Genomic DNA, 24294 nt, shown 5'->3' with positions numbered 1-24294 from the left:
TTCAGTCTAGTCCAATAAATGAATGCTTTTGAGGGGGTGGTAGAATGGGAGGGGGAAAGGAAAAGACAGATTAAAAATGAGACAGAGCCCCCCCGCAAAGTCACATTCATTCTCTCCCTCCCTTTTTTCCCTTTCTCTCCCTCCCTCCCAGGTAACTCTCCCTCTCACCGCCCCCTCCCCCCGCTTTGCTTCTCTTTCTACGCAGGCTGAGCAATTTCTAATCAACACTTCAGTTTTTTTCCTCGGGCTCCAGCAGCTCCTTCCTTGTCTTTCATTGCTAAAATTTTGTATTTCTTCCGGGTATATATTTAGCCTTGTGATTTCTTATTGTCATTGTGATGCTGCTTCCTGCAATAGATTGGTTTTGTTGTTGCTGTTTTGAACAGAACAAAATGCTTATCAACTGCTATTTTAGCAACAGGTGCCATGTAGCCCTAAGACCTGAAGGAGGGCTCACTGAGTCTTTGTCCCTGAACACAGTAGCATTTCATCTTTTTCTGGTGGCAGGGGCTGAGGGAAATGCCAGAGTTGTATCGTTGCTCGGGATCCCACTCCGATGTATTTTCAGGGAGAGTGTTAGGGCATCTCTGTAATAAAGATTGCTTGCTTGGTCCATGGAAGCATGGAAGCGTGGAAGCATGTATCATATTCCTGTGATTTCTAAGCATCAACCACCAAAGACATACTAGTCTTTGCTCTCAAAGAGTGGTCAGTCTAGTCAGTGACTTGAGAAAGTGTGCAAGTAATTTTGTCTTGGTTCCTGATGGTCCCATGATGACTGCCACATCAGTGCTACAGAGTTTGGAGGAGGTGCACCCAACCCAAACCAGTTCTGAAACCCATTCTCAGAAGAGGTGGTGGCTAAGTTTAGAGATTTCTTCATGCATTGTCAGTCAATGGGTCACTACCATGTCTTGGGCATTGTGGTAGGGTTGATAAGATCCACAAGACACAGACACTGCCTTCCAGGAGCCATTCTGGTGGTAGAGATACCAGTTATGGAATTGTGGACATATAGTTATGGAGTAGTAGCATTGTCCAATAATACTAACAGAGATCTGCACCAAGTATTGTGGGGTGCTTTGAAGGGGCTTCTAACCCAGCCTTCAGGGGAAAGGTAGGTATGGGGGAGTGGTTGTTACCTGGGCTGGTTTGTGTTCAGGTAGCTGCATGGTGACTGTGTGAGGACAGACTTGGGTATAGAGAGTTGGAGTGTCATGCATCCTGGAGAAGGAAGACTCACTCTTAGAGACTGCTGACACCTCAGCATCCATCATCTCCTTCCATCCTCTCTGTACCTTCCCAGTTCTCTCCCTCCTCTGTTCTCATTTCCTCCAAAAAGCCACCTTGTTCGTACCAGAACATCTTTCAGTACTTTTGTCACGGCCAACCTCATGCTCATCATCCCCTAGCCTGGATGTTCCGCTCTAGATTAGAAGAGGAAGCTGCTCAATATATTCATCACACTTTAAAATTTGGATACGTGGTTCTGATGGGAAGCTGGTTTATACAGACCTGAGTATTAGTACTAGTAATCTTAGTATAAGCACTACGTGAGTAGTCTTAGTGCAAGTACTTAGTGCTTGGTCTAATGTTAGTAGTATTAGTAAGAGGGCTTGGTTAGTGGAATGATTCCTGACCTGGGAGTTGAGGGCTGGATTCCAGTCCTAGATCATCCATAATTAACTGTTTAGCCATTGGAAGATTTGTATTTTGGTCTTTTATAATCTATTGACTGTAGTGATTTCTAACGTGTCTTTCAGCTCTAGGATTCTATGATGCTGAACATTTCTCCACTTAATTTTGATGAATTGGAAATTAAGGTTCAAGAGTGACAGGCCCAACTCTTCATTTTATAATTCACCCAGTGAAGAGCAATCAAGGAGTCTTTAGTTTTCTTTAGCCTTTTTATCTGAATAATGATTGGAAAGAAAGACATCAGCTGGGAGGGAGATCTGTTGTTCGAATATTCAGAACAAATGAGTAACATCCCATGCTTGGTGGACAGGATAGGGTCCATTCTGAACAATTACATGTGGTCATACTGGGGAGTGGTAAAGCAAAGTGAGCACTTTGGACCAGATTAGATGAATCTTCCTCTGACCAACCTGGGACTAGGATGGCCCTTCCAGTCTCAGATTTTGGATCCAGGACCCACTTACCTCTTCACTCCTTCCAACTATTTAGCTCTTATTCCCTTTTCTCCAATCAGAAATATAAAGAAAGGTATGATGTGGTGGTGGTTGATTTTGCTTATTTACATGTTCTAATTTGCTCTGTGTTAGATGGCTTTATATATATATATATTTATATATATATCATCCCATTTTATGAGTAAGTGGGGCTGGTATTGTCTACTTACACGTAACCTCAGAAGAAATAAGTGACTTGTCCAAGTCCATGGTATCTTAGTGATTAAAAGCATAAGATATAGTATCTCTGATTTAATTTGACTTGGATGATTTAAGTGCTGAATCTAAGACAATCTTTTTTGATGAGGGTAGGTCAAGCCAGAACTCTTGACTTAAATGAACATATATGATGTCTATTGCGGAGCCTTTGGTACTGAGGCTTCAAGACTGTAGAAGTCATGGAAATAGTGCAAGGGAAGGTGGGCAAGAATGGCTTTGTTTTCCCAAGTTAAATCCTGGGCTGTAGGGCAAAAGGGTGAAAGAGGAGGACTCCAGCAAGGCACAGGAGGGCAGAGTTACAGCTAATCCTGCTGGCTGTCTTGGACTAAGGATTGGTATGGAGTACCATGAGCCACACAGGATATAGCTATGCCATATGCCTGCTTAAAATCTCGGTTGAGATAGTTTTTGGCTCTCTGAAAATGAAAGAAGTCATTTTGGATGACTAGAGTTCTTTATGGGCCAAGAAACAAGGAAGAACTCAGAAGAACATACTGCTTCCCCTTCAGCGTCTGGAGCACTACAGGAAGCAGGAGTGTAAGTTAGGAACAGGACCCTGACATGCAGCTGGGACCCTGCACCGTCACTCCTTGCATGCCTTTGCCACTCAGGAGGTGGATGCAGAGCCTGGGTGGATGGGGACAGGGGGGTTAGGCTCAAACTGACCTGGATTTGAATGCTGGCTTAATGTTATGAAACTACATAAAACCCCTAGTACAATCCTTGACACATTGTAGAACCTCAATGTTTATTATAAACCAGAACTAGGTGTATTAGTCAGCATTTTGTTGCAGTATCCAGCAACCCTCAAATCTCAGTAGCTCACACTGGCATACACTTTGTTCTTGCTCACGTTCCTTGAGTGTTGCAGTGAGCTGTATATAGCTATGCATTGGCGAGGTTTGGTGGACTTGGCTTTGTCCCAAATGTCTTCTTATTCCAAGACCCAGCATGAAGGAGCAGCCACTATCCTGGCATGTTGTTCTCATGGTGAAGGGGAAATGCTTTGGAGATGGGAGAGGTGGAGCTGAGGACAAGGATGCAGAGCCAAACCATGTGAGTGCCTGTAAAGCTTCTGCTTGAACAGGTTTTATGGCACACCTGCTCTCATTGCATTGGGCAAACCAAGTCAGGCGACTGAGCCCATTGTCTATGGAGTATGTCAGTATGTACTGTCTGCAGGCTGAAGAGGAGACAAATAATACAATTAGTCAACTGGGTTAAAGCATTCAACAAATGAAATCCAGAGTCTTAGAAGCATGCAGAAAGGAGCTCGTTATTCGTGGAGGAGGTAGATAACAATGGAGAATGAAGTTGTATGGTTGAGTCTAGAGCTCAGGGTGAGATGTAGACAGGAAACACAGACTACAAGTTGATAAGGGCTATGGGAACTTTCTTATAAAAGTTATTTTCCTGGGCCAGGGATTTAGCTCAGTGGTTCCACCGCCGCCTCACAAGCACAAGGTTCCAAGTTCAATCACCGGTACCAAAAAAAAAAAAGTTTTTTTTCCTATACCAGTAGCTGGTGCATCCCAGAAGTCGGATTCACCCGAATGAACTGGGAGATTTCCAGTGCTTCAGCACTACAGGGTAGATGACCTCTTTTAGCTTTGGTCCCATTGGAGCACCATGTAAGCCAGCAAGACATCACCCATGAGCTCATCTCAGATCTGTGGAAGAGGAGGCAAATCGAACAGAAAGAAGACACCTCTGTGGCTTATTATCAGCACAGTTATGGCAGAGACTGGGAAAGTGTGCCTCAGTTGGACACTTAGGAAATATGCCCAATGATAGCAAGCTTTGTGTGCACAAGCACCAGAATTATTGGTAGCACATAATAACTAGCCCATGAACAAAGCCCACCTGGGCAAGGGCAGCATTGGAATTTGTCAAAGCCTTATGGGAAAAGGGTCATATTGCTCCCCTTTGGGACTCTTGGCAGTGGGGGGGGGGGCATACAAGAATGCTATCATGCTTTTAAATCTCAAAATTGTCCATCTGGGCACCCTAACTCTAACATAGATCAAGGACTCAGGTGCAGTGGTAGCAAACAGGAGAAACTGATCCTGGCCAGGAAAGGAATGAATTGAAAGGAAGGTGATTAAATCTTAGAACCAATGGGAAAGCTGGAGAGCAAGGCTCAGAAGATAGGGGGGTACCAAGGCAATGTCTGCTATTCTTGGTAAAACCTTTTTTGTGTGTTTTTTTGGCACTGGAGATCGAACTCAGGTCCTTACGCTTGCGGGGCAGGCGGCAGAACCACTGAGCTAAACCCCCGGGGTTGGTAAAACCTTTTTATTGTGTTTTTTTAACACAAGAAGATGAATAGTTCCTATTTCTGAAAAGAAAAAGGAGTCAAGCTGCATTTTCTTTGTCTTTAAACCTTTAGTCTGTAGGTCAACATTGCTCAAATGCTTTGTTCTCATCCTGACAGTGTTACTAAGGGAGGCACAACCCTTCTTTCCCATGTCTAATCCTAGCAGACACATTTGTGCACCCCTGCTCATTCCCTACATGTAGAAAAGCTGCCCATTAGTTGCCTCTAAAAGTGTCTTAAGAAATTGGACAATATGTTAAAAATGTGAAAACAAAAGGTGAATCTCTTTAAAAAAGACTTAACTTGAAGGTGGGAAAAAAAGATTTGTATTATCATACTGAATAAAGAGACATCTTAGTAGTCTGAAGGCCAAGCTATGTAGGAGAATGAGAAATTTGTCAAATCCCACTTTGGGGATGTGAAGAGTTAAGAGCTAGGGGAGCTTTATACAGAACTTCCAAAGATGCCTGTCTTCGGCAGTAATTTCCCATGACCTTTAGCAGCAATCTTTGTTTCTCTAAAATGGGGCTGTGGTTTCAGATCTGCCTCTCAAAGATGCTGGCAGGAATAACTTACAACTAGTGGGGGAAATTAACTTGCTTTGAAAAAAATGAAAGTGCTAAAATAAGAACAGCTTTGCCTTCGAGTCTGCTTTTGTTATTCTTACAAGAACATAGTTCATAATATATAGAATCCTTTTCTTTACATGGGGATTGGGACAGGATTTTATTTTGTCACACGCAGGGAGGCATTGTATGTGTTTGGAGCTGATTTTCCCTAGCCTGGTGATAGGTACCTACCCCTGTGACTGAGAGGGGGGCTGCTGCTCTGAGCTGTCACTTGTCACTCCCCCTCTAGACAGCTTCCTGGTTATTGGCCAGAAGCTGTTCTCTGCACTGGGGTCCACCTGCTAGGAAAATATCATCAGAATCACAGGCTCCTGTGTTCATTTGTTGATTCACTCCACAGTTTCGAGCAGCTGTATTCTGTGATTTTTCTGTATGCTGAGAACACAGAGTCAACCAAATCCTGGTCCCTGTCCTCAGAGAAATTTTAGTTAAAAACCAAGGTTATATGAAATTTCTCAAGATCGAGGGCTGATCTTTTGTCTGTTGCCAAACTTCGCATGTGTTTTAAAATATGTTTTATTGAATTAAAATTGAATAGTCAAAGGCAGTCTTCCTGGGAATCAGGACAAAAAAAGATTAAGAGACTAGTTTGATAGTCTAAGAAAGACAATTCCTTTCTCTGCAAATGTAGAAATCCACCTGTGCTCTTCCATATGCTACTGAGTGTTTTCTTCAGTCAGGAATTCTTTAAAAAGTTTTTCTATTTAAATTTAGGAGGTCTCATCTTTACAGATGTGCTCTATACAGTATGATCTCTTATTCCATTTTACTGCTTTGTCTATCTTTCGCTCTCTTTCCTAAACTGCCTTCCCAGTTTTCTGCAGCATTTGCTTTAGCTAGTGAAACAAGAAGATAGGGGAAGTTAGGCAGATAGGACGCAGGTCCTGAAGAGTTAACAGGAAGTAAACTAAAAGTCAGGCTTTGGCAAGTTAATGTACCAGAGGGTCCAAATAATTAACATGGGCAAACTGACTGTCAGGCCCTAATGGAATGCAAAGGACAAAGAGCAGGTCCCTAAACAAATGGAGAGGCGTTGGAGGAAGTGAAATGCAAACGAAGCGGCTTGCTTTCTGGAAATCAAAGGCCTACCTGCAACCACGAACATCCCTGGTCCCAGAAACTCTATAAAAGACCAACGGACTTCAACATCTACATTGTCCACTTTACGGAACCCCTCCTCAACTAGTGGGGAGCTATTCCTTTTATTCTTTCCAATAAACATCCATTTGTCCATTCCCCCACCACTTGCTACTTGCTGTTTTATCAGCTTCAATCTTCATTACCCCAAAACAGGACCCTAGAGCTAGAAGGCTCTGGTTAAACTAGGAGAAGGAAGCACAGACGCTTTCTGCACCTCCATAAACTTCTTATAAGAGGTTCAAAATTCAAGTTCCATGAGCTGTTACCAGGCCTCCTCCCAGAGTGCTTGTAGTATCTGTCCCTGTGTTTGCAGGACCCCGTCTCAGTGCTCCTCTCTGACTCCTAGGAACTCCTTCAGTTAAATGCTTGATATTTCCCCACATGGAGGGAATAACACACAGTGCAAAAATAGAAAATATTTCAGTATGGCTACAGCAGGTGTGGGACCAAGTTACCATGAAGGCTTCATATGCCATGTCAAGGTATTTGGATTTTATTCTGGATGTAATTGGGAATCATCAGAGGTCTCAAAGCAAGAAACTCATGTGATTTGATTACATGTGTTTTAAGAAGAACAGAAAAAATGTGGAGAGTAGATTGAGTTGGAAGCAGGGAGACTATTTAGGAGGCTCTTCCAAGGCCCACATGGTAATGAAGACTTCAGTAAAGTGATGGTGAAGGGCTTTAGAACCAGTCAGCCTGGGTTCGAGCCTAACTTACACCAGTTGGGCAGGGTACATACACCCTCTGAGCATCAGTTGCTTAATCTATAAAATGAGTGTGATAACAATGCCTACTTTGTAGGGTTTTTGAGAGAAGTCATTCTCTGAGAAGTGTTTAGTGCAATCCCTGACACATAGTCAGTGCTTTCAACTATTGTCTAGTAGGAGGGAGTAGAATCCTCCTTTAAGGGAGTGACAGTGGGAACAGACAAGGACCAAGTTTGAGAAATATTTAGACTTAGTGATCAACTCAATGTGGCCAGGGACAGAGAGGAAATCATAAAGGCTGGGGTTTCTATGTGGGGCAGTAGGGTAAGTGATATACGGGCAAAAGAGCTAGGGATAGAGAGAGGATGGGTTTACAGGCAAGAGTTGGGGCAAGAAAAGAAGAGATGTGATGAGGTTTACAGAGGTAATATGAAGTATTTGTTAAATATATAGATAGGGCCTAAGACAGTTGAGGATCTGAGATAGAATTGGGAGTTAGAATCATGGGACTGAGTAATATTTCTTACATTAAATGCCCAACTCAGAACAACAAAGAGGTTGAAAATTTGAAATTTATTTATCTGGCATTCAAAGTTATAGTTTTATATTCTTATAAGCCTGTATAGATTCCAATTTAAGAAGTACTAGATTTTTGGCATCGGATAAGTAAGTAGTGGAATAGAAAAACAAAAATAATTTGAAAAGAAAAGAAAACCTAAGAGGTAGGATCCTAACTCAAGATACTAACTTAGTTCCAGGGCAGATCTCTTGGGAATGGGAGCCAGAGGGAAGGTGTCCCCAGTCCAAATGGAGAACTGATCATCCTTGCCCCCACCCCAATTAGCACTCATCTCTGAAGCGCCTGATCTGTAGGGTAGGAGTGGTGGTCTCATGAGAAGTACTTTTGAAGGTTCAGATTTGGATCAGCCACGTGTGAAGGATGTAGGAAACAATACCCACCCTTTAGGAGAAGGAGCTGTTATCAGGGCCCTAGAAAGCAGGCTAGAGTTCAGGACCAGGCTTTGGTCCCATGGGAGCAACTGGATTGGAAATCAGAACACCATTGTAGAAGCACAGATTCATATAAGGTCAATAATGCTGAGGGAAAGAGATGCTGCTCAGTGGGCACAGGGAACCCAGTCTCTCACCTGGGATTCAGGGTTAGGGTCAGAAGAGCAATGCTAGATCCCATCCTCCTGTGCGAATGGGGGTCCTGGTAAGCTTGGTCAGGGCAGACTTGGGAAATGGGTGGTTTTCATCTTAAACTTTGAAACCTATAGAGCTGAGACAGTGATTCACATTTTTAGCTTTAAATCTTCACTCTGGTCTCAAAGATCCAATCAGCTGATACTTACTTGGAATTCCTCACCCTACCCTCTCCAGCTCTCCAGGTCTCTCCTTTGTGTAGAGTCCTGTTGCACCTGCACGTGTGTTCTTGCCTGTGCATGTACACACAGACACTCACACAGGGTTACTCTCCATTTTGGCCTTTTAGGAGGTTCACAAGCAGTGTGCATGGTGAGCACACTCAGACACCGCCACTGTTGAGCCCCCATTGTAAACTCTAGAATCCTGCGCAGCTTCTGCCCATTCTGCCCTGCTCAGACTCAGCATCTCACACCTGGATATCTGTGCTTGCCTAGGCCTGGGTTCCCAGCTTCACTGAAGTTGACAGACTGTTCTGTTTAGCTGTAGCAAAAGCAGCAGCGGCAGCTGCATTTATTGAGCCCTTAGTATGTATCAAGTATTGTCCTAAGCATTTAGAATAAAATGTCGTTTAACCCTCAAACAGCTCCAACTCCATAAGGCAGGTACTGTTATTCTGTTTTTACTCATGAGGAAACTGAGTTGAGTAATTTGCCTGAGGTCATGTAGCTAGGAAGAGGTAGAGCCTAGGTTCAAATTTAAATCTTCAATATCTGTCTGTAACTGTCATGCTTTATAAAAGCAAACTTTTGGGCCGGGGATGTAGCTCAGTGGTTCTGGCGCCCGCCTCGCAAGCGGAAGGACCTGAGTTCGATCCCCGGTACCAAAAAAAAAAAGCAAACTTTTCTGAGAATGTGTTTCTTATCCTTTAGAGCATGAGCTTATGTCATGGAAGACGCTAAGACTTGACGAGCCTCTGTTAATAATCAATGAAGAGAGTCCAATAGTTTGCTTGCTCAAATGACTAATCTCTTTAACAGAGAACCTACCTGGGGAGGAGGCTAATACTATTAATCATCTAATGAACAAAACCTGAAACTTAACTCTCTCAAAAAAATAAATAAATAAATAAATAATAAATAAGATTTTAAAATTGCACAACACTTTTGTGTAGCACCTGTCTCACTTGATTTTAGGTTTTATTTATCCTAGGAAGTATAGGTACTGTAATTTCCCTAGTAGAACTTCTTTTGTGAGTAGAGAAAAAGGACAGTGTGGTCAAGTACACAGTGTGTCCTGGCTACAATGATTTGCTATCCAAGCTCAACCTGCTAATTGAGGTTATCTCACCTCTCTGGTCCATTTTTTTTATCACCTGAAAAATTCAGGTGTGAATAAGGACTTGAAGAATTACAAGTTAGAAGTTAGTGTAAATAAATGAACGCAATAGAATCTAAGGTGAAACTATAAAAAAATTTGTTTCCTAATCCAGCTGTGTGAGTCAGGGAGCACAAAATCACCCACAAAAACATTTGGAGTGGTGAGGAGAAGCATAGGAATAGAGCTTCCAGATGGAACTATCTGCCCTGTGATGGAGTTAATCAACATAGTGTAGCTATAATCAAGACCTGGTAGTGGTGGACCGTCACTGGGATTCAGGAGCTTCTGGATGGGAAGGAGGGGAAGGCAGGAAAGGCAAGGGAAGGTAAGTATTTGAGATCTGCTCTTTACCTGTCACAGGGTCCCCTTATTGAGTCAACTCTGACAGCAGCTAATGAGACACTGTTTATTAATGACCCTTGGAATAGTAATTATAATGCTCATTTTATTGGTGAGGAAAATGAGTCTCAGACTGCTTCATAGACTTCATTAAGACTCCACCACTAGTATATTGCCAGATGATATTCAAATCCCTGCCTATTTGGTGCCAATGCTATTTTACTATACTGTGCTATCTATGACTCATTTAACTAGTTTCCTCTGCAGAGTTCTAGAAATTCTCATATTAATAGTAATCACTTGCTCATTCATTCCTTTATTTATGCATAGGTAGCTATTAAGCGGTACATGGAAGGTTTAAAACATTTTGAGATTTGAAACATCTCAAATACTCTGATGTGTTCACTTCCAAATTCCACAGAACTCTGAAACCTTTTTCTCCTAACAGAAATTAGAAATTAGGTTTTCATTTTGCTTTTCATTGAAGAGACACTGACTGAAAATTAGAAGGCAAGAGGAGTATGATGTCTTGCCTGTGTCTAGGGAGCTTGAGTAAAGAGGCATATTCCTAAGTAAATGTGTTGGAGCTGCAAGAGTGAGTTTGCTTTGTAGGATGTTATTGTGCACATAGGACAGGGGACATCTAGTGGGAAGCAATTCTGTCTTGCATGTCCCAAGTTCTAGGGTGACCCTGTCACCCTGATCTACCTGAAGCTGGCTTGGTAGCCTCCTGCATTCAATTCAAAACCTTTTTTTTTATGTTTTCATAACCTTTTTTTCTGCCTGTCATCACAATTCTACTTCTGCTTCTAACAGAAGTTTCTAAAGTAGAAAGTCTTGACTCTCCTATTCAACTAAGGAAGTATGTTCTCATTGCTTGGAATTTCTAGATCCAATCATTGAGTTCATATAGACCATTGGTCCCTCACACATACCCCTGATCTTTCATTCACTGAAATTTTTCCTTTCGTTTTTGGTCACCAAGCCTCAGGTTGGATCTTTGCACCACTTAAACTTCTCATCTGCTTTTGAGATCCTTTTTTTTCTTTTCTATTACCCTTCAAAGCTTTTGAACTCAGTCTTCTGCTTTTGATCTGAAATCCCTGATTTCTCTCAGACTTCATTTCTCTTTTATCTCTGTCCTCTTTACTTGGTCACCAGCTGGAAGGGAAGTCACTTCTAGAAGTCATACTTCTTTGTTTCATTGTCATTATTCATCAAATTTTTGTTGAGTACCCACGGGCTTTATAAACCAGAGCAGCAAGATAAGACGTACTTCTTGTATGAAAAATAAATAAACACAGGCAAAATTATTACAGTAAATGTCTACAAGAGGACACTAGAGGTAGTGATGGGCGAGAGGAGGAAATGATGGACTGATTGGTTATAGCAGGCTTTATGAGAAGGACCCTTTCAACTGGGTTTTGAAAGGTAAAAAAGTTTCCAAGGGGAAAAGTGAGGAAAAGCATTACAGAAACAGGAAACAGCATGTGCAAATCCTGGAGGTGTGCAATAATAATAATAACTTGGGGAAACTGATGCTATTTGATGCTATTTAATATTTTTGGAGCTTGGGCTCAAATAGAGGTGTTTCAAAGAGGTGGGATGAAGGCATAAGGGGAACTAAATGATGGAGCACTTCAGATGCCTTGCCAAGAATTTGGGTCTTATCCTGAGAGGCATGCAGGATGAGTGAAGAGTTTTAAGAAAGAGAGCCAGAACAGTGAGATTTAGAAAGATTATCTGAACTATAGCAAGGAGAATGTACTGTATGCTGATGGACTGAGTGTGAGGAGATCAGACAAAGGAGTATTGTAATATAAGTAAGAAAGAAAGAGGACCTAAACAAAAGCCATAGGAGTGGAGTTAAGGAGGAGAGAAGAAAATATTAAAGAGATCAATTTGACTTTACTTAATAACTAGTTAAATACAGGGGTCAGTGTAGGTTTCTGGACAAGGCAGCCAAATGGATATTGATGCCATTAGTTATAATGCCATTAGTTATGATGAACAGGTCAAGGAAGTGAGGAGGAAAGGTGTGACCACGTGGTGGGAGATGAGGTTCAGGATGCAGATACTGCTTGGACATGTTTCTTTTGTCTTGCAGCCATGGTTGAAGCCCTTCAGGTCACAGTGCCTGACAAGAAGAAAGTGGCTATGCTCTTCCAGCCCACTGTACTTCGCTGCCACTTCTCCACATCCTCACATCAGCCTGCGGTCGTGCAGTGGAAGTTCAAGTCCTACTGCCAGGACCGCATGGGGGAGTCCCTGGGCATGTCCTCCACCCGAATCCAATCTCTCAGCAAGAGAAACCTGGAGTGGGACCCATACTTGGATTGTTTAGACAGCAGGAGGACCGTTCGGGTAGTGGCTTCAAAACAGGGCTCCACCGTTACCCTGGGAGATTTCTACAGGGGCAGAGAGATCACGATTGTTCAAGGTACTAATGTCCTTGCCTTGAATCTAGGAAATGGGAGGGAGGTTAGTTCCATTCTTCCCAGACATGGGGCAATGTGAGTCACCCTTTCAGCCCTTCAAGAATCCAATTTTATTGGAGATGGGAGCATTAAGAACCCTAGCAAATTGCTTTAGTGGAATGGTGGGGGGTGAGAAGACTGGACAGTATAGTATGTGGTGAAGACAGAAACAACCCTTGGAATAGTCTTTCCGGACCCTGACCTTGAATCTGGGAGCTTGTTTTCAGAATTAAATGAAGTGAGTGCTAGTGAGAGAACTTCAGTCAAACATCCTACATCTTGGTGTCACTTTATGGTCCTTTCCCAAACCTGAAAAGGCAGAATTTGCTAAGAAGTTCCTCTGCTGGGAGAAGGGATGCATGCTTGGAAGTTACCAAGCTAGGAAGATACATGCCCTGAGCCCTCAGGGCTTTGTATCAACTCTACCCTTTCTCCTGGTTCCTAAATTTTGGATAAGAAAAGGTCCCAAGAGTCTGATAGGACCTATTTGATTATTCAAATTTTGAAGATTTCCTGTGAAGTCAGTTTATTTCCAGGAGTCCATAATTACTCTGCAAATTATCTGGCTGTCATGGGTCTCTGCAGGCCCAGTTCAAAGCCATCATCTATTCCTGAAGCTGGATGAGATCAATTTGTGGCTGTGTTCCCATTTTCTCACTTCATGGATGCTACTTTTTGTTATTTTGTTGGTTTGGTTTTATTAAAAAAGCAAACATCTTTAAACCACCATGCAAGTGAAGAAATAGAACACAGCAGACCCTACTAGGTCTGACCCTCCCAAACCCCTCATTGCTCAATGCTTTTCTTTCCCAGGACAGAATTTTAGAACTGGGTTCTTTTATGTGTGTGTGTGTGTGTGTGTGTGTGTGTGTGTTTGTGTGTGTGTGTTTGTGTGTGTGTTATGTGATAACAGATGCAGATCTTCAAATTGGAAAACTCATGTGGGGAGACAGTGGACTCTATTTCTGCATCATCACCACCCCTGATGACCTGGAAGGCAAAAACGAGGACTCGGTGGAACTGCTGGTGTTGGGTAAGTGAAAACCAGAGGCAGCATTTCCATCTTAGATGGCTTGCATTGTGTCCCTCTCACACCTCCTTGCTGTGTGCATTGGCAGGTTGCATACACAGCTGTTATCTTCTGTGTACTGATAAAACTGTTTGAGAGTATGCTTTTTCTGAGCAGTAGCTTATTTGTAGTGTCTCGTTCTTAAAGGCAGTGTCCCTACCCTTGTAGCATTGTCCCAAGGTTTCTTCTGATTTCTTAGTTGTTTTCTCCTCCATTCTACTTTAACCTATAAGCCCGATTTCTCTCTTATGTTTTACTTTTCATTTTATATGCTAATTGTTAAAGAAAATGCGAGAGGCCTTTGAAATAGGATAGAGACTAAGGAAAAAGAAGAATTCACTGGTGTGTAAGCATCACTAGAGACTTCAGGAATCTGTTCCTACTCTGCTTACGGTAGTCGTAAGGCAAGATGGCTGCACACTGGAGAGTCGAGTAATAAAAGGTGCCCGGATGAACAGAGCTGTTTGGGAGATGTTCTTGTCTTTAACTGGAGGGCAAATCTCCGGAAATCTAAAAGTGAGTTATGCTCAAAGCAAATACATCTAATTCTTTTTTTTTTTGGTACCGGGGATTGAACTCGGGTCCTTGTGCTTGTAAGGCAAGCGGCAGAACCACTGAGCTAAATCCCCAGCCCAATACATCTAATTCTTATTAATGTTAATATCTTCATAACTGAAAACCCCTTACTTTTGGCTGTTTTTCATCTTTCATGGATTGGAGAAATGTTAGTGGGAAATGACCTTCTTGTATGAAACTGAAAATGTGACATACATTTTGCACTCTATAACTGTTCATTGAATAAGAAAATTATAATACAGTCGGGTGTGGTGGTACATGTCTTTAATCTTAGCGCTGAGGCTGGGGTAGGAGGATCATGAGTTCAAGGCCAGCCTGGGCTATACATAGTGAGACTCTGTCTTTAAAAAAATCTAAAAGAAACAACAACAGAAAATAAGAAAATTAGAATAAAACATACAGAAATCAAGAAAAAAAACTGGATCGATTATAGAAGAAAAGGAAATCGAGGATATATATTTGAAGTCATTCTTCAAAATAAATTACATAAGGGCCAGGGATTTAGCTCAGTGGTTCCGGTGCCTGCCTCCAAAGTGCAAGGTCCCGAGTTCGATCCCCAGTACCAATAAATAAATAAATTACATTTTTTTCGCACTTCCAAAAAATCAGCTGACAGCAATTGGGGGCATATGTAAAAGTCCCCTGTTTTGAAGGCAAATGAGTTTGAAGGCTGATTTTTACCCTTTGTGTGAAACTCAATCCCCAGGGAGAAAGTGGCATTTTCTACAGAGAATTTTCAGTTTTAGTCTTTATCATGATTGCATGGCTTTGGCAAAACAACTGTTCTGATGCTTTAGCATTACATTTTACAAATTGGACTGAGGTAAATTGGGCCATCTTATTGAAAGGTTGACTTCAAGCAAACATACTGTTTGGTTCCAATATATAAAGTATAACTGCTGTGACTTGTAGAAGAAACAACATATGACATATTCAAAAGGAAATAGGAATGTAAAAGGTTTATATTGCGTTGTACAAGAACACAGGGAGATCAGATTTGAGATCTGCTGTGGCTTTGTAAATCAGAAGGGAGTAAAAAAGATAAATTTTGGCTTAATCACATAACTCTAATAGCCGAGTCTGCGGGAACAAGTGGCTCATTGAGCCTGCAATTAGCTAATTGTGAACACAGTTATTTGGCCAGGGCAGCCATGTGTGGAGAAGTGATTGTCTGTGCAGGAAAAGGAGGCCAGGTAGAAAACACATTAAATAATTTGGTCCTGGTTGTCTTGCATCTAGGGGAAATGAAAAGAATGAAAGCTTTGCCAGGCGAAGTTCCTCTGGATCTAAAAATTCAGTGCAGATTGGGTTGAGGATGCTGTTTGGGAGGCCAGGAAGGGTCGGTTTCTGGGGGGGTGAAAGGAAGGCTCAGATGCCAGTGGTCTCAGTGATGGGAAGAGAGATGAAGAACAGAAATCAGCATCACTCTGAGAAGAACTGTACAGGGAAACTGGGAGGCCTGCAAATCAAAACTCATCACAGCAGAAACAGTGGCAGGGTTCTTGTGGGAGAAAAACATGACTCTGCGATGTTCCACATTAATTAGAAATGTTCAGAGTGTGATAAATTTGTCATGGAAACGTTTTAGGGAAGACTTGTGTTATTTAAAGGGCTTAGTTTAAAATCTATGAAAATTTTCTGGGTGTAAGAAGTATAAATACAAAATTCTGAGTCTTGTTTGTCTTGACATCCCTTTAGAAAATGTTTCAAAATACTGTCACAGTTTTAAAAATTCAAACTGTTTGGTTGTTATATCCTGCAGGCCAAGGATATATATGCTGTTAGGTATTCCTTTTTATGTGAAACTGGAGAGCAGCCTGATTTCTGAGGTCAAAGCCAAGGCAATGGAGGTATGAGTGGGAAGACAACTGGAGTCCACAGAGTGTCAATTACAACATCCACGAGCCACTGGCTCAGTCACTGAGTTTTGCACAAGGAATGGTTAGAGGATTTGTTCTAGTGAAAGAGGCTTAGAGTGAAGAACGTGGGAAGTGTCTCCAAATGCCTGAAATGAAATTGTTTACAAGAGGGGTTGGAAACACTGTCTGGCTAGGTCCAACTAAATTAGGAGTGGAAGTTACAAGGGGAGGGAGTTTTGTCTCAGTGTATAGGAAGAATTGATTTTTTTTTTTTTTTTGCAGTACTGGGAATCAAACTCAGGACCTTGGGCTTGTAAGGCAGGCATATTGCCAATGAGCTAAATCCCCAGCCCAGGAAAACGTGTTAACTGGAGATGTCTAGAGATGGAAGGAATGTTCTAAGGAGTAATGAGTCCTATGTTCCTGGAGGTATTCAAGAGGGTGGAATGTTTCTAATCAGAGTTATTATATAAGGAAGTTATGCATAGGAAAAGGTACTCAACTAAGTTACCTTTGAGGTTTATTTGAATTCTAAATTTTTGGATTAAAAGCAGATAAAAAGGCATGGTGATGAATAATAAAATGACCTCCAAGGACCCAGTCTTCATCATAGACAGACAAGGGTGCAGGTTGGTTAGAAGACCATAGTGGGTGATGATCATGCACAAGGAAGCCAGTGAGAGTGAGCCGTGGTCTAGTACAGTGGTCAGAGCTAACAGGACTAATTTCACAAAGAGTGAAGAAAAGAAACTCTTGATAATAGCTTGAGTGAGTCAACCACTTTATCTCTTCTTGGAAATGATCACAAAGTGGGGAGCAGAAAACTGGTGTGAATTTCAGATGATGAAATATAAGGAACGATGAGTTGAAGAGATAAATCAGAGGCAATTATAAGAAGAATTTAGTTTCCTCATTTTACTTAGAAAGGTGAGGATGGAAAAGTTAATAGGGCAAGATTATGACATATTGTATATATAAGACTAAGAAGTTTGGACTTCCTCCTGAAAACTCTTGGGGAGTCAGGGAAGAAACTTTAACAGAGGAAGATTAGATCTCCAGTTAGAATGATAGCAGTAGGACAGGCCATGTAACAGGGAGGGGAGCCAGAGGAATGGGATGGTGCAGTAGCAGAGGTAAAAAGTAGGAGATGCTGCACCAGAGTAGGGAACCAGAGCAGACAACAGGTTTCTGAGATAGAAGCAATGGGAGTTGGTGTCTCATGCATAAAAAGAAAATGAGAAAGGGATGAATCAAACAGGATACCATGATTTCTGATTAGTTATGTAGCCAGCAATTTCATCAACTAAGAAAGAGGGCGAGGTAGAAAAGCAAGTTAGGCAGGCAAGAGAATGAGTTTGGCTTCGTGGCATATAAGACGCCTGGGACACCAAAGTGAAGATGCTTTGCCAACAGTTGGACATGTAGGTCTGGAGCTCAGTGCAGAGTGAAGTTTAGAGATAATGGACTGAAAGTCAAAGGTGATAGATAGGCAGAGTCACAAAAGAATAGATGAGTCACCCAGAAAGATAATATAAAGTGAGCAAGGGCAAGAACAGAAGGGATTGGTTTCACATTCTAAGTTTACTTCTTGTGAGTCATAACATTGTTACTGCATGTGAGCTCATCTTGATTTCCTCCACAAAATGGGACCCTTTTATAGCACTGGACTATGAACTCTTCAGAGTCAAGAACCAATTCCTGTTCATCTATCTATCTGCAATGTCTAGCAGGGTGTCTAGAATAAAGACACCTCAGTGAATGCTTTTTAAATGACAAATGGGCAGAATCTCTAGCTAATACTTAACTTTGCACCTTTGAAATGCTATCAATGTTGGGTATGTATTTGTTGACTATAAATGGTCAACACAATAAACATCCACAGTCTTGAGTGATAGAACATGGTTTAATCTCATTGTTCATAATCATCTGGTTATTTGAATTTTTACTAGTGATAGATCCATCAAAGACTATGGTGGAAAGCAACAGAAGTAGGTTCTGGTTATTATTTAAGCAGAAAAGGAATTCATTGAAAGGCTATCAAAACTGAAAAAAGACTGGAGAATGGGTCTCAGGAAAAGATAGTATGTTAGGGAAGCACTTGTTAGCTTCTACACAAACAATCCTCAGATATCAGTGACTTAATCTCCTCATAGTCAGATGTGGGTTAGGAGGCTCCCGTAGGTAGCTCCTTTCCAAGTGAGGGTGTAGAACTGCAGACATCTCTATTGTTTGGCTCTACAGTATTGGAGACATTTGCTTCTAGTTGCAGAAAGAGAGACAGAAAAAGAGAGAAGAAGCTCATGTGGACTTTTTAGTAGCCAGATCTGGTATTGACAAGAGATGATCCAAGGTCTAAGCAGCAAAAATTGATGGACAGTATCTTTAGGGTTCCATTGCCAGGAGAAAAAAAAAATATATATATATATATATTATACATATAATATATATAATATATATATAATATTATATATATATATTATATATATACACACACACACTCCTGAAATGTTACTTTGTGTTTTTGCATTTTCCTGCTAAAGAATCAGTCTCAAGAGAGATGGCCCAGTTGGTCCGGTGTGGTCAGTTGTCTGCCTAGCCTTGGGAGAGGAAGGGCTCCTGGTGAATGATTAGTCATCAAGAAGCAGAAAAGAGGGCCTCACAAGTGCAAGGTCCCAAGTTCGATCCCCGGTTCCAAAAAAAAAAAAAAAGAAGCAGAAAAGAATGAACCCTCCCCAGAGTAAATTAAAACACGTACAAAAAAAAAAGTAGATATAGGACACCAAAAAGCAATAAATGTCCACCAAAGTGTTTCCATCACTACATCCACTAGTAATGTAAACATAGTAAGTTGTAGTTCACAAAATTTGTCTGTAATAATCTTGTAAGGTAGGAGGGCAGGCATTACTTCCCTCACATTCCAAACAAAGAATGTTCCACTTTTATGATTATTGCATCAGTTTAAAAAAAAGATAGCGTTGATGATCAAACTCAAGTGTTTTGAGTCCTAGCCCTATCTCTTTCCACAGTATCGCGCAACCTGTGTGTATTAGGAAGATATAAAGTAAATCGTTTTTTTAAAATGTGGTTGCTGCTTGGGCATGGGTCCTGATTTCTGCTTACCCCATGTTTGCTTCAGTGTTTCCTTTTATTTCCTAGTGAAATGGGCTAGAGCCATTGACCTAGGCCCTCACTTCAAAGGCATAGCTGTTCTGGTCTAGATTGAATACCACCCCACTGAGCATGACTCAGCCCTTCTTCTACACCATACTTCTGAGCCATCCACAAACGCTATGGTTGCTCCTTTCAAAGGTTTCAGAAATGTCCATAGACATGTGATTCACAGAAATGGGAGGACAACCACTGATTCAACACAAAACCTGAAAACTATACTAAACACCCTTTAATGTCTTTTTGATGATTCAGAAGGTAAAGTCATTTGGAAATTGGAAATGCACACATTTTTTTGGGTGCTTTGAGATGACAGTGACAAACAAGTACCTTAGAAATATTTAGACAGATGTTTGGGGTCATAGGGCTGTACTGGCAGACAGTCACAGAAGGTGGGGGTGTCCAGAAATCTGCCACCCTGAGATTAGACATTGGTCTAGGATCAGTGGCAAGGACAGACTGTTTATAACCTGGAACTGTGCCACTGTTTGGGTAGGAATAAAGTCCCCTGGGGCAGCTCCAGCTGGCAGGAAAAGGACTTCACCATTTCAGGAAAGCTCACACTGGGAAGTTATTATTTTAAAATCTAAAAGCAGCTTGCCTTGTTCTTACTTCTTTCTATGCACAATATGAGGGCTTGACCCCTTGCTTCTGATGTCCCATGTGGAAGCTTGTGGTTTCAGGGCCTTTAATTAGAAAAAGGAGAAAAGGGTCCCCATGGAAATGTGGCTGAATGAACACTTCTGTCTCTGACCTGAGAATAGAATAACAGGACATGAGCCAAGAGGGGTTTAGATTCAGGCTAAGGAAGACATTCCCAATAGTAAATAATAATTTTTGGAAGTTATGGGTGGTTGAGGGAAATTAGAGAAATTCCTTCTGATGAGCTTTAACATGGAAAGGGTCTCTCATCTGAAGTATGAGGATAAACAAGATGGTTTTTCAGAGTCATTTCAAAGATTTTGACTTAATTCAAAGACCCTCACTATCTACAGCTAACTGTTGTATTTTCTAGAACTCTTTGGATTGCAGGAGACAGAGGCTTCAACAAGCTTAGGAGAACTTTTTGTTGTAGGTATGGATACACCCAGGGGTATTCCTAGCTTCAAGCATGGCTGAGTCCAGGTGTTCAGATTGTGTGTCAAGGAATCTCTCTCCTTACCCTCAGCTCCTGCTCCATTCCTGTGTTTGCTTCATTTTTAGGCAGGCTCTTTCCACGGGGGAGGCAAAGATAGTGGCCCCAGCAGGTCCAGGCATCTGTGGTCTCTCATACCTTCCATCTCAGGAGGGTCAAGTTCCTCTTTCTGCATAGTTTCTGCCGAACTCCTGTTGTTCGTGAGTCTGTGTGTTGGGGGAGGAATGTAGTACACCCTCAGCCCCAACTGAATTGCATGAGATGAAGTGATGGGCCGAGGGTAACTCCCTAGGCAAAAACCAGGCAGTTGTCTCCAAAGGAAGAAGAAAAGAATGCCAGGCAGGCAAAAACACACACTGCTAACATTTTGTGGAATTCATCATCAGTTTCTGCTTCTTTATGGGCCAAATGCAGGGCTAATTCAGGAGGCCAGAAATAGGTATGCTCTCAGCAAGCCCTTCTGAGGAGGCTCTAATTTGGGATTGATTTTTCCCCACAAATGTAATGCAGCAGAGTTACCTTTGTTTTCCTGTCATGCTTTTATTTTTTCTTTCATCCCCTCCTGTGACTTGCCCAGAAGTACAGCATTTATTACCTAGACAAGTGGTGAAGGAATGGGTGGGCATGGTTTTTAACTATTTTTAAAAAACCAAGCAATTCACAATACTGTGCCAGAAATTGTTATGCTAGTGAAAAATGACCTTTTCTGCCAATTGGTATAAAAGGCCATTAAGCACCTAATAGAAAGTGAGTGAATTCTTGGGACAGGACACGTCCCTAGAGGTAACTTTAGCGATATTTGATGGGAGTATGTGCAGAAATGCCATAGCACCCACCCCTGAGTTACTGCTGCCTCGGTTTGCATGCTGTCCATCCCTCACCCAGGTGACTAGTTCTGGCTGTTCAGAAAGGCTACTTGTTGCCAAGACTTCCCCTCCCCCTTCTCTCCCTCTTTGCCACCAGCCCCAGCCTGGTTCTGCTAACCAAGGAGATTTGCCGAAAAGAAGGGCCTCAGCTCCCAGGGTTCCCATGGCAACAGCCTCCGTGGAGGTCTTTGTTGCCGGCTGAAACTTTGATCTCTGAGAGTGGCTGCTGCTGTTTCTCAGGGAAGATTTACAAACAGAGGAAGAGGGAAAAGGAATTGGGGGAGAAGAAGGAAAATGTTTACTCCTGGCAGAAGGGAGAGAAAGAATTAATTACAGAGCCACACTCTAGCCATAAATCTGGTGATTACTCCTTTGGAACATCTTGTGATTTGGGCTGTGCCCACATTTCCATTTGGAGACTTGATTATGCTTCAGATGTCTTGGCCCCACATGAAAGGTCCAAAGTGAAGTCGACTCCCCTAGGACGGTATAGTCCTCCTTCACATGCTTATGCTGCAGGCTTCCAGGGGAGCTGAGAAGACCCTGCAGGCTCCCATGGAAGGAGAGAGAAATCAAATGCAGACTGAACTTCTCCAGCATCTAACCTACCTGCCTTTTCTCTCACCTCTCTTTCCTAGCCCTGGCCTGCTCTGCCCTGAGCTTGCTCAGAAGCCACTGTGGGTCTTGGTTCTGAAAAGAACCAGAAAAATGTGTTGAAAGGATAGAGAAGAAGGAGGAGCCAGAAAAGTTAGCCAGGCATCAACTAGAATCTAATTGCTGTTAATAACTGCAAGTAGCAAGCAAATGTTCCACTGAGGACTGGAGGGGAAGTCAAGACATCTCCAAAGACCTAGGACCGTGCTTTGTACTCTGCAAGAAGCCTCCATTAGCCTCCAGACCTCTGCACTGCACAAGCTCAGCCTTGCTTTAATTTCTGTTTAAATTATGGTTGAAATTTAACAAGTATCTTTGGCATGCTATGTCCCTAGCATAGTGAAGATACAAAGTAAATAAATGACACTGTCTTGTCCCTATAAAAATGACTGCCCTTTGGTGAAGATAAAAGTTGTAGTTTTGAAGCAGGTAGAGGACAATACAAGACAAGATTAAAACTGAGTTTGGATATTAAATATCCCCAAGGCCCTTGGTTCTCAAGAGGGGGGAATCTTGCCCACTTAGGAGACATTTGGTGATGTTTGGAGACATTTTTTGACTGTCACAATACATGGAGAGCAAAGGGCAGGTAGAGACCAGGTAGAGACCAGGGAGGCTGCCGAACCTCCTACGGGACACCCCTCTCACACGCAGCAAAGAAGTATCCGGGCGCCAAATGCCAATAGTGCCAGGTTATGAACAGCGAAGGTTTTGGGTTCTCTGTGAACAGCAGGGCTTTGGGGGTCAGACAGCTCTCAACTTTGTGTGATAATGTGGTCAATGTCTATGACCCCAGTTTCCTTAGCTGTAAAAATAGAAGGGTCATGAAAGTTACATGGAAGACCTTCTATGAAGATTGAATGGCGCGTCATAAGAACTCGGTAAATGTTAATTCCCTCTCCCACCCCTGCCCGTTCCCCACATCTCATCACAAGTATGTCATCCCTAATTGGAGGAAACCCTGTTTAGGGAAATCTACATCAAGGGACTCCTGCTCCAGAGCCGATTTTCCTTTTGCGCGTTCCATGGGCAGAGGCTTTAATGGGCCATCTGCGACTCAGAAATCCTGTTAGTAATAGACTCACATTTTGTCAGTGACATCTATGCTGGCCTTGCCCGTGGTGACCCGAATCAGGCTGTGGAAATCTCCCTGCCAGTGGATTTGAGAGTATTCTGACTTAACATGCCGTGTTTTGGCTGAAGTCCCCATTTTCTCAGGGGATGGCCCTTCGTTGTTAATTACAGGCTGTTTACTGCCTAACCTAAACACAAAGATTAGGTCATACAGGCCTTCCGATGAAGTCTGGAGGAGTTCAGAGAAGACCTAAGATTTGAATTAGGATCTGTACGGGCCTAAAAGGACTTTAGATAGGGTGACTTTATAACTTATGGTTACTTAAAAGTAAAAGGGGAGGGAGGTTTTACAATAATTTATGGCAAATCCCCAGGCATAAACTGGCACCGTCCAGGCAGGCTGGTATGATGGTCACACATCTTTAGATGTGGACCACTTTGAAGAGTCTCCTATTGATCTAAGAGGACAGAAGATCCAAGAGAACTTGAGATCAAATTCGTGTGAGCTGCCCTTGGCCTGCAGACCCCTTGCACTGCATTCATGAAGACCTGTGGGTGTCCATGGGTCTTCATTCCTCTTCTTGCACCAAGCAGGGGGCCCAGCGAGGAGATAGTTTGGCGTAATGGAAGTTCGAAGACTGGCTGGCCTTCAGATTTCTGAACAAGTGAGGTCTCCAGGCGCCGATCCTCTGTCCCTAGCCTCCCTCGGCCTCACTCTTTTTGCTTCACTTGTTGTGCATCCCGGGGGAGGAGCTGGGCCTTCAATGAGGCGCATTCCTGCCGCCGCGTTGCCGTGGTTACCTGGGCCGGGCCCGCGCAGCTGGGTCAGCCGAACGCCTTGTGGTCCGCGGCGCCCGCGCCCGGCTGCCGCCGAGGAGGAGGCGGCGCGGGGCGAGCGCTGCCGTGGGCGGCGCCGTGAAATCGGCTCAGCCCGGGGGAGAAAGAAAGGCAGCCCTTGAAAGCGGGCAGGAGACAGTAGTTCCATTTTCCCCCCAAGCCAGCTGCCACTATTCAAGCTTGCAGGTTTGCGTTCACAACGGGGGTGCTGCGCCTCTGACTTTGCTGAACTGGCTAAGAGGGAGCTGGGAAAGGCTCCGGGTCGAGGCCTCGAACCCTGTGAGGGGGCTGGCGACAGAGCAAAGGGCAGGAACGCTGGCCACCCCACACCCACCGAGCTGACCCCCCGTGGTTGGGAAAAGTAGCCATGCTCAGCGTCTTTGTATCTAGTCTGAGGCCTATCTTTGTGATAGGCTCAAGGACTGGGCAGAGTAAGTGAAAGAAATCATACTGAGCGCAAGAAACTCAGTTTCCTCCTTCTGTTGCATCCCTCCCTTCTGCACATCA

General features: G+C 42.8%; 1 protein-coding gene across 7 annotated transcripts in view; it reads left to right on the top strand.

Annotated features, from left to right (window-relative positions):
• Positions 1–24294, top strand: part of Ildr2 (immunoglobulin like domain containing receptor 2) — a 60459-nt gene that overhangs the window by 2486 nt on the left and 33679 nt on the right. For 6 of the 7 annotated variants that reach the window (XM_087206832.1, XM_087206831.1, XM_087206830.1 and 3 more), the window contains exons 2-3: positions 12180–12512; positions 13463–13582. In XM_087206832.1, the coding sequence (XP_087062958.1) occupies positions 12180–12512; positions 13463–13582 (453 nt within the window). Of the gene's footprint in view, positions 1–3355; positions 3468–12179; positions 12513–13462; positions 13583–24294 lie in introns of all 7 variants that reach the window. The other variant, XM_087206827.1, reaches the window with a different exon arrangement.

This window comes from Heterocephalus glaber, unplaced genomic scaffold (assembly GCF_053883595.1).
Source record: "Heterocephalus glaber isolate CG9 unplaced genomic scaffold, H.glaber_assembly_v1.0 deba00000738, whole genome shotgun sequence".
Taxonomy (NCBI): Eukaryota; Metazoa; Chordata; class Mammalia; order Rodentia; family Bathyergidae; genus Heterocephalus; species Heterocephalus glaber.
This window is presented reverse-complemented; position numbering and strand designations above follow the sequence as displayed.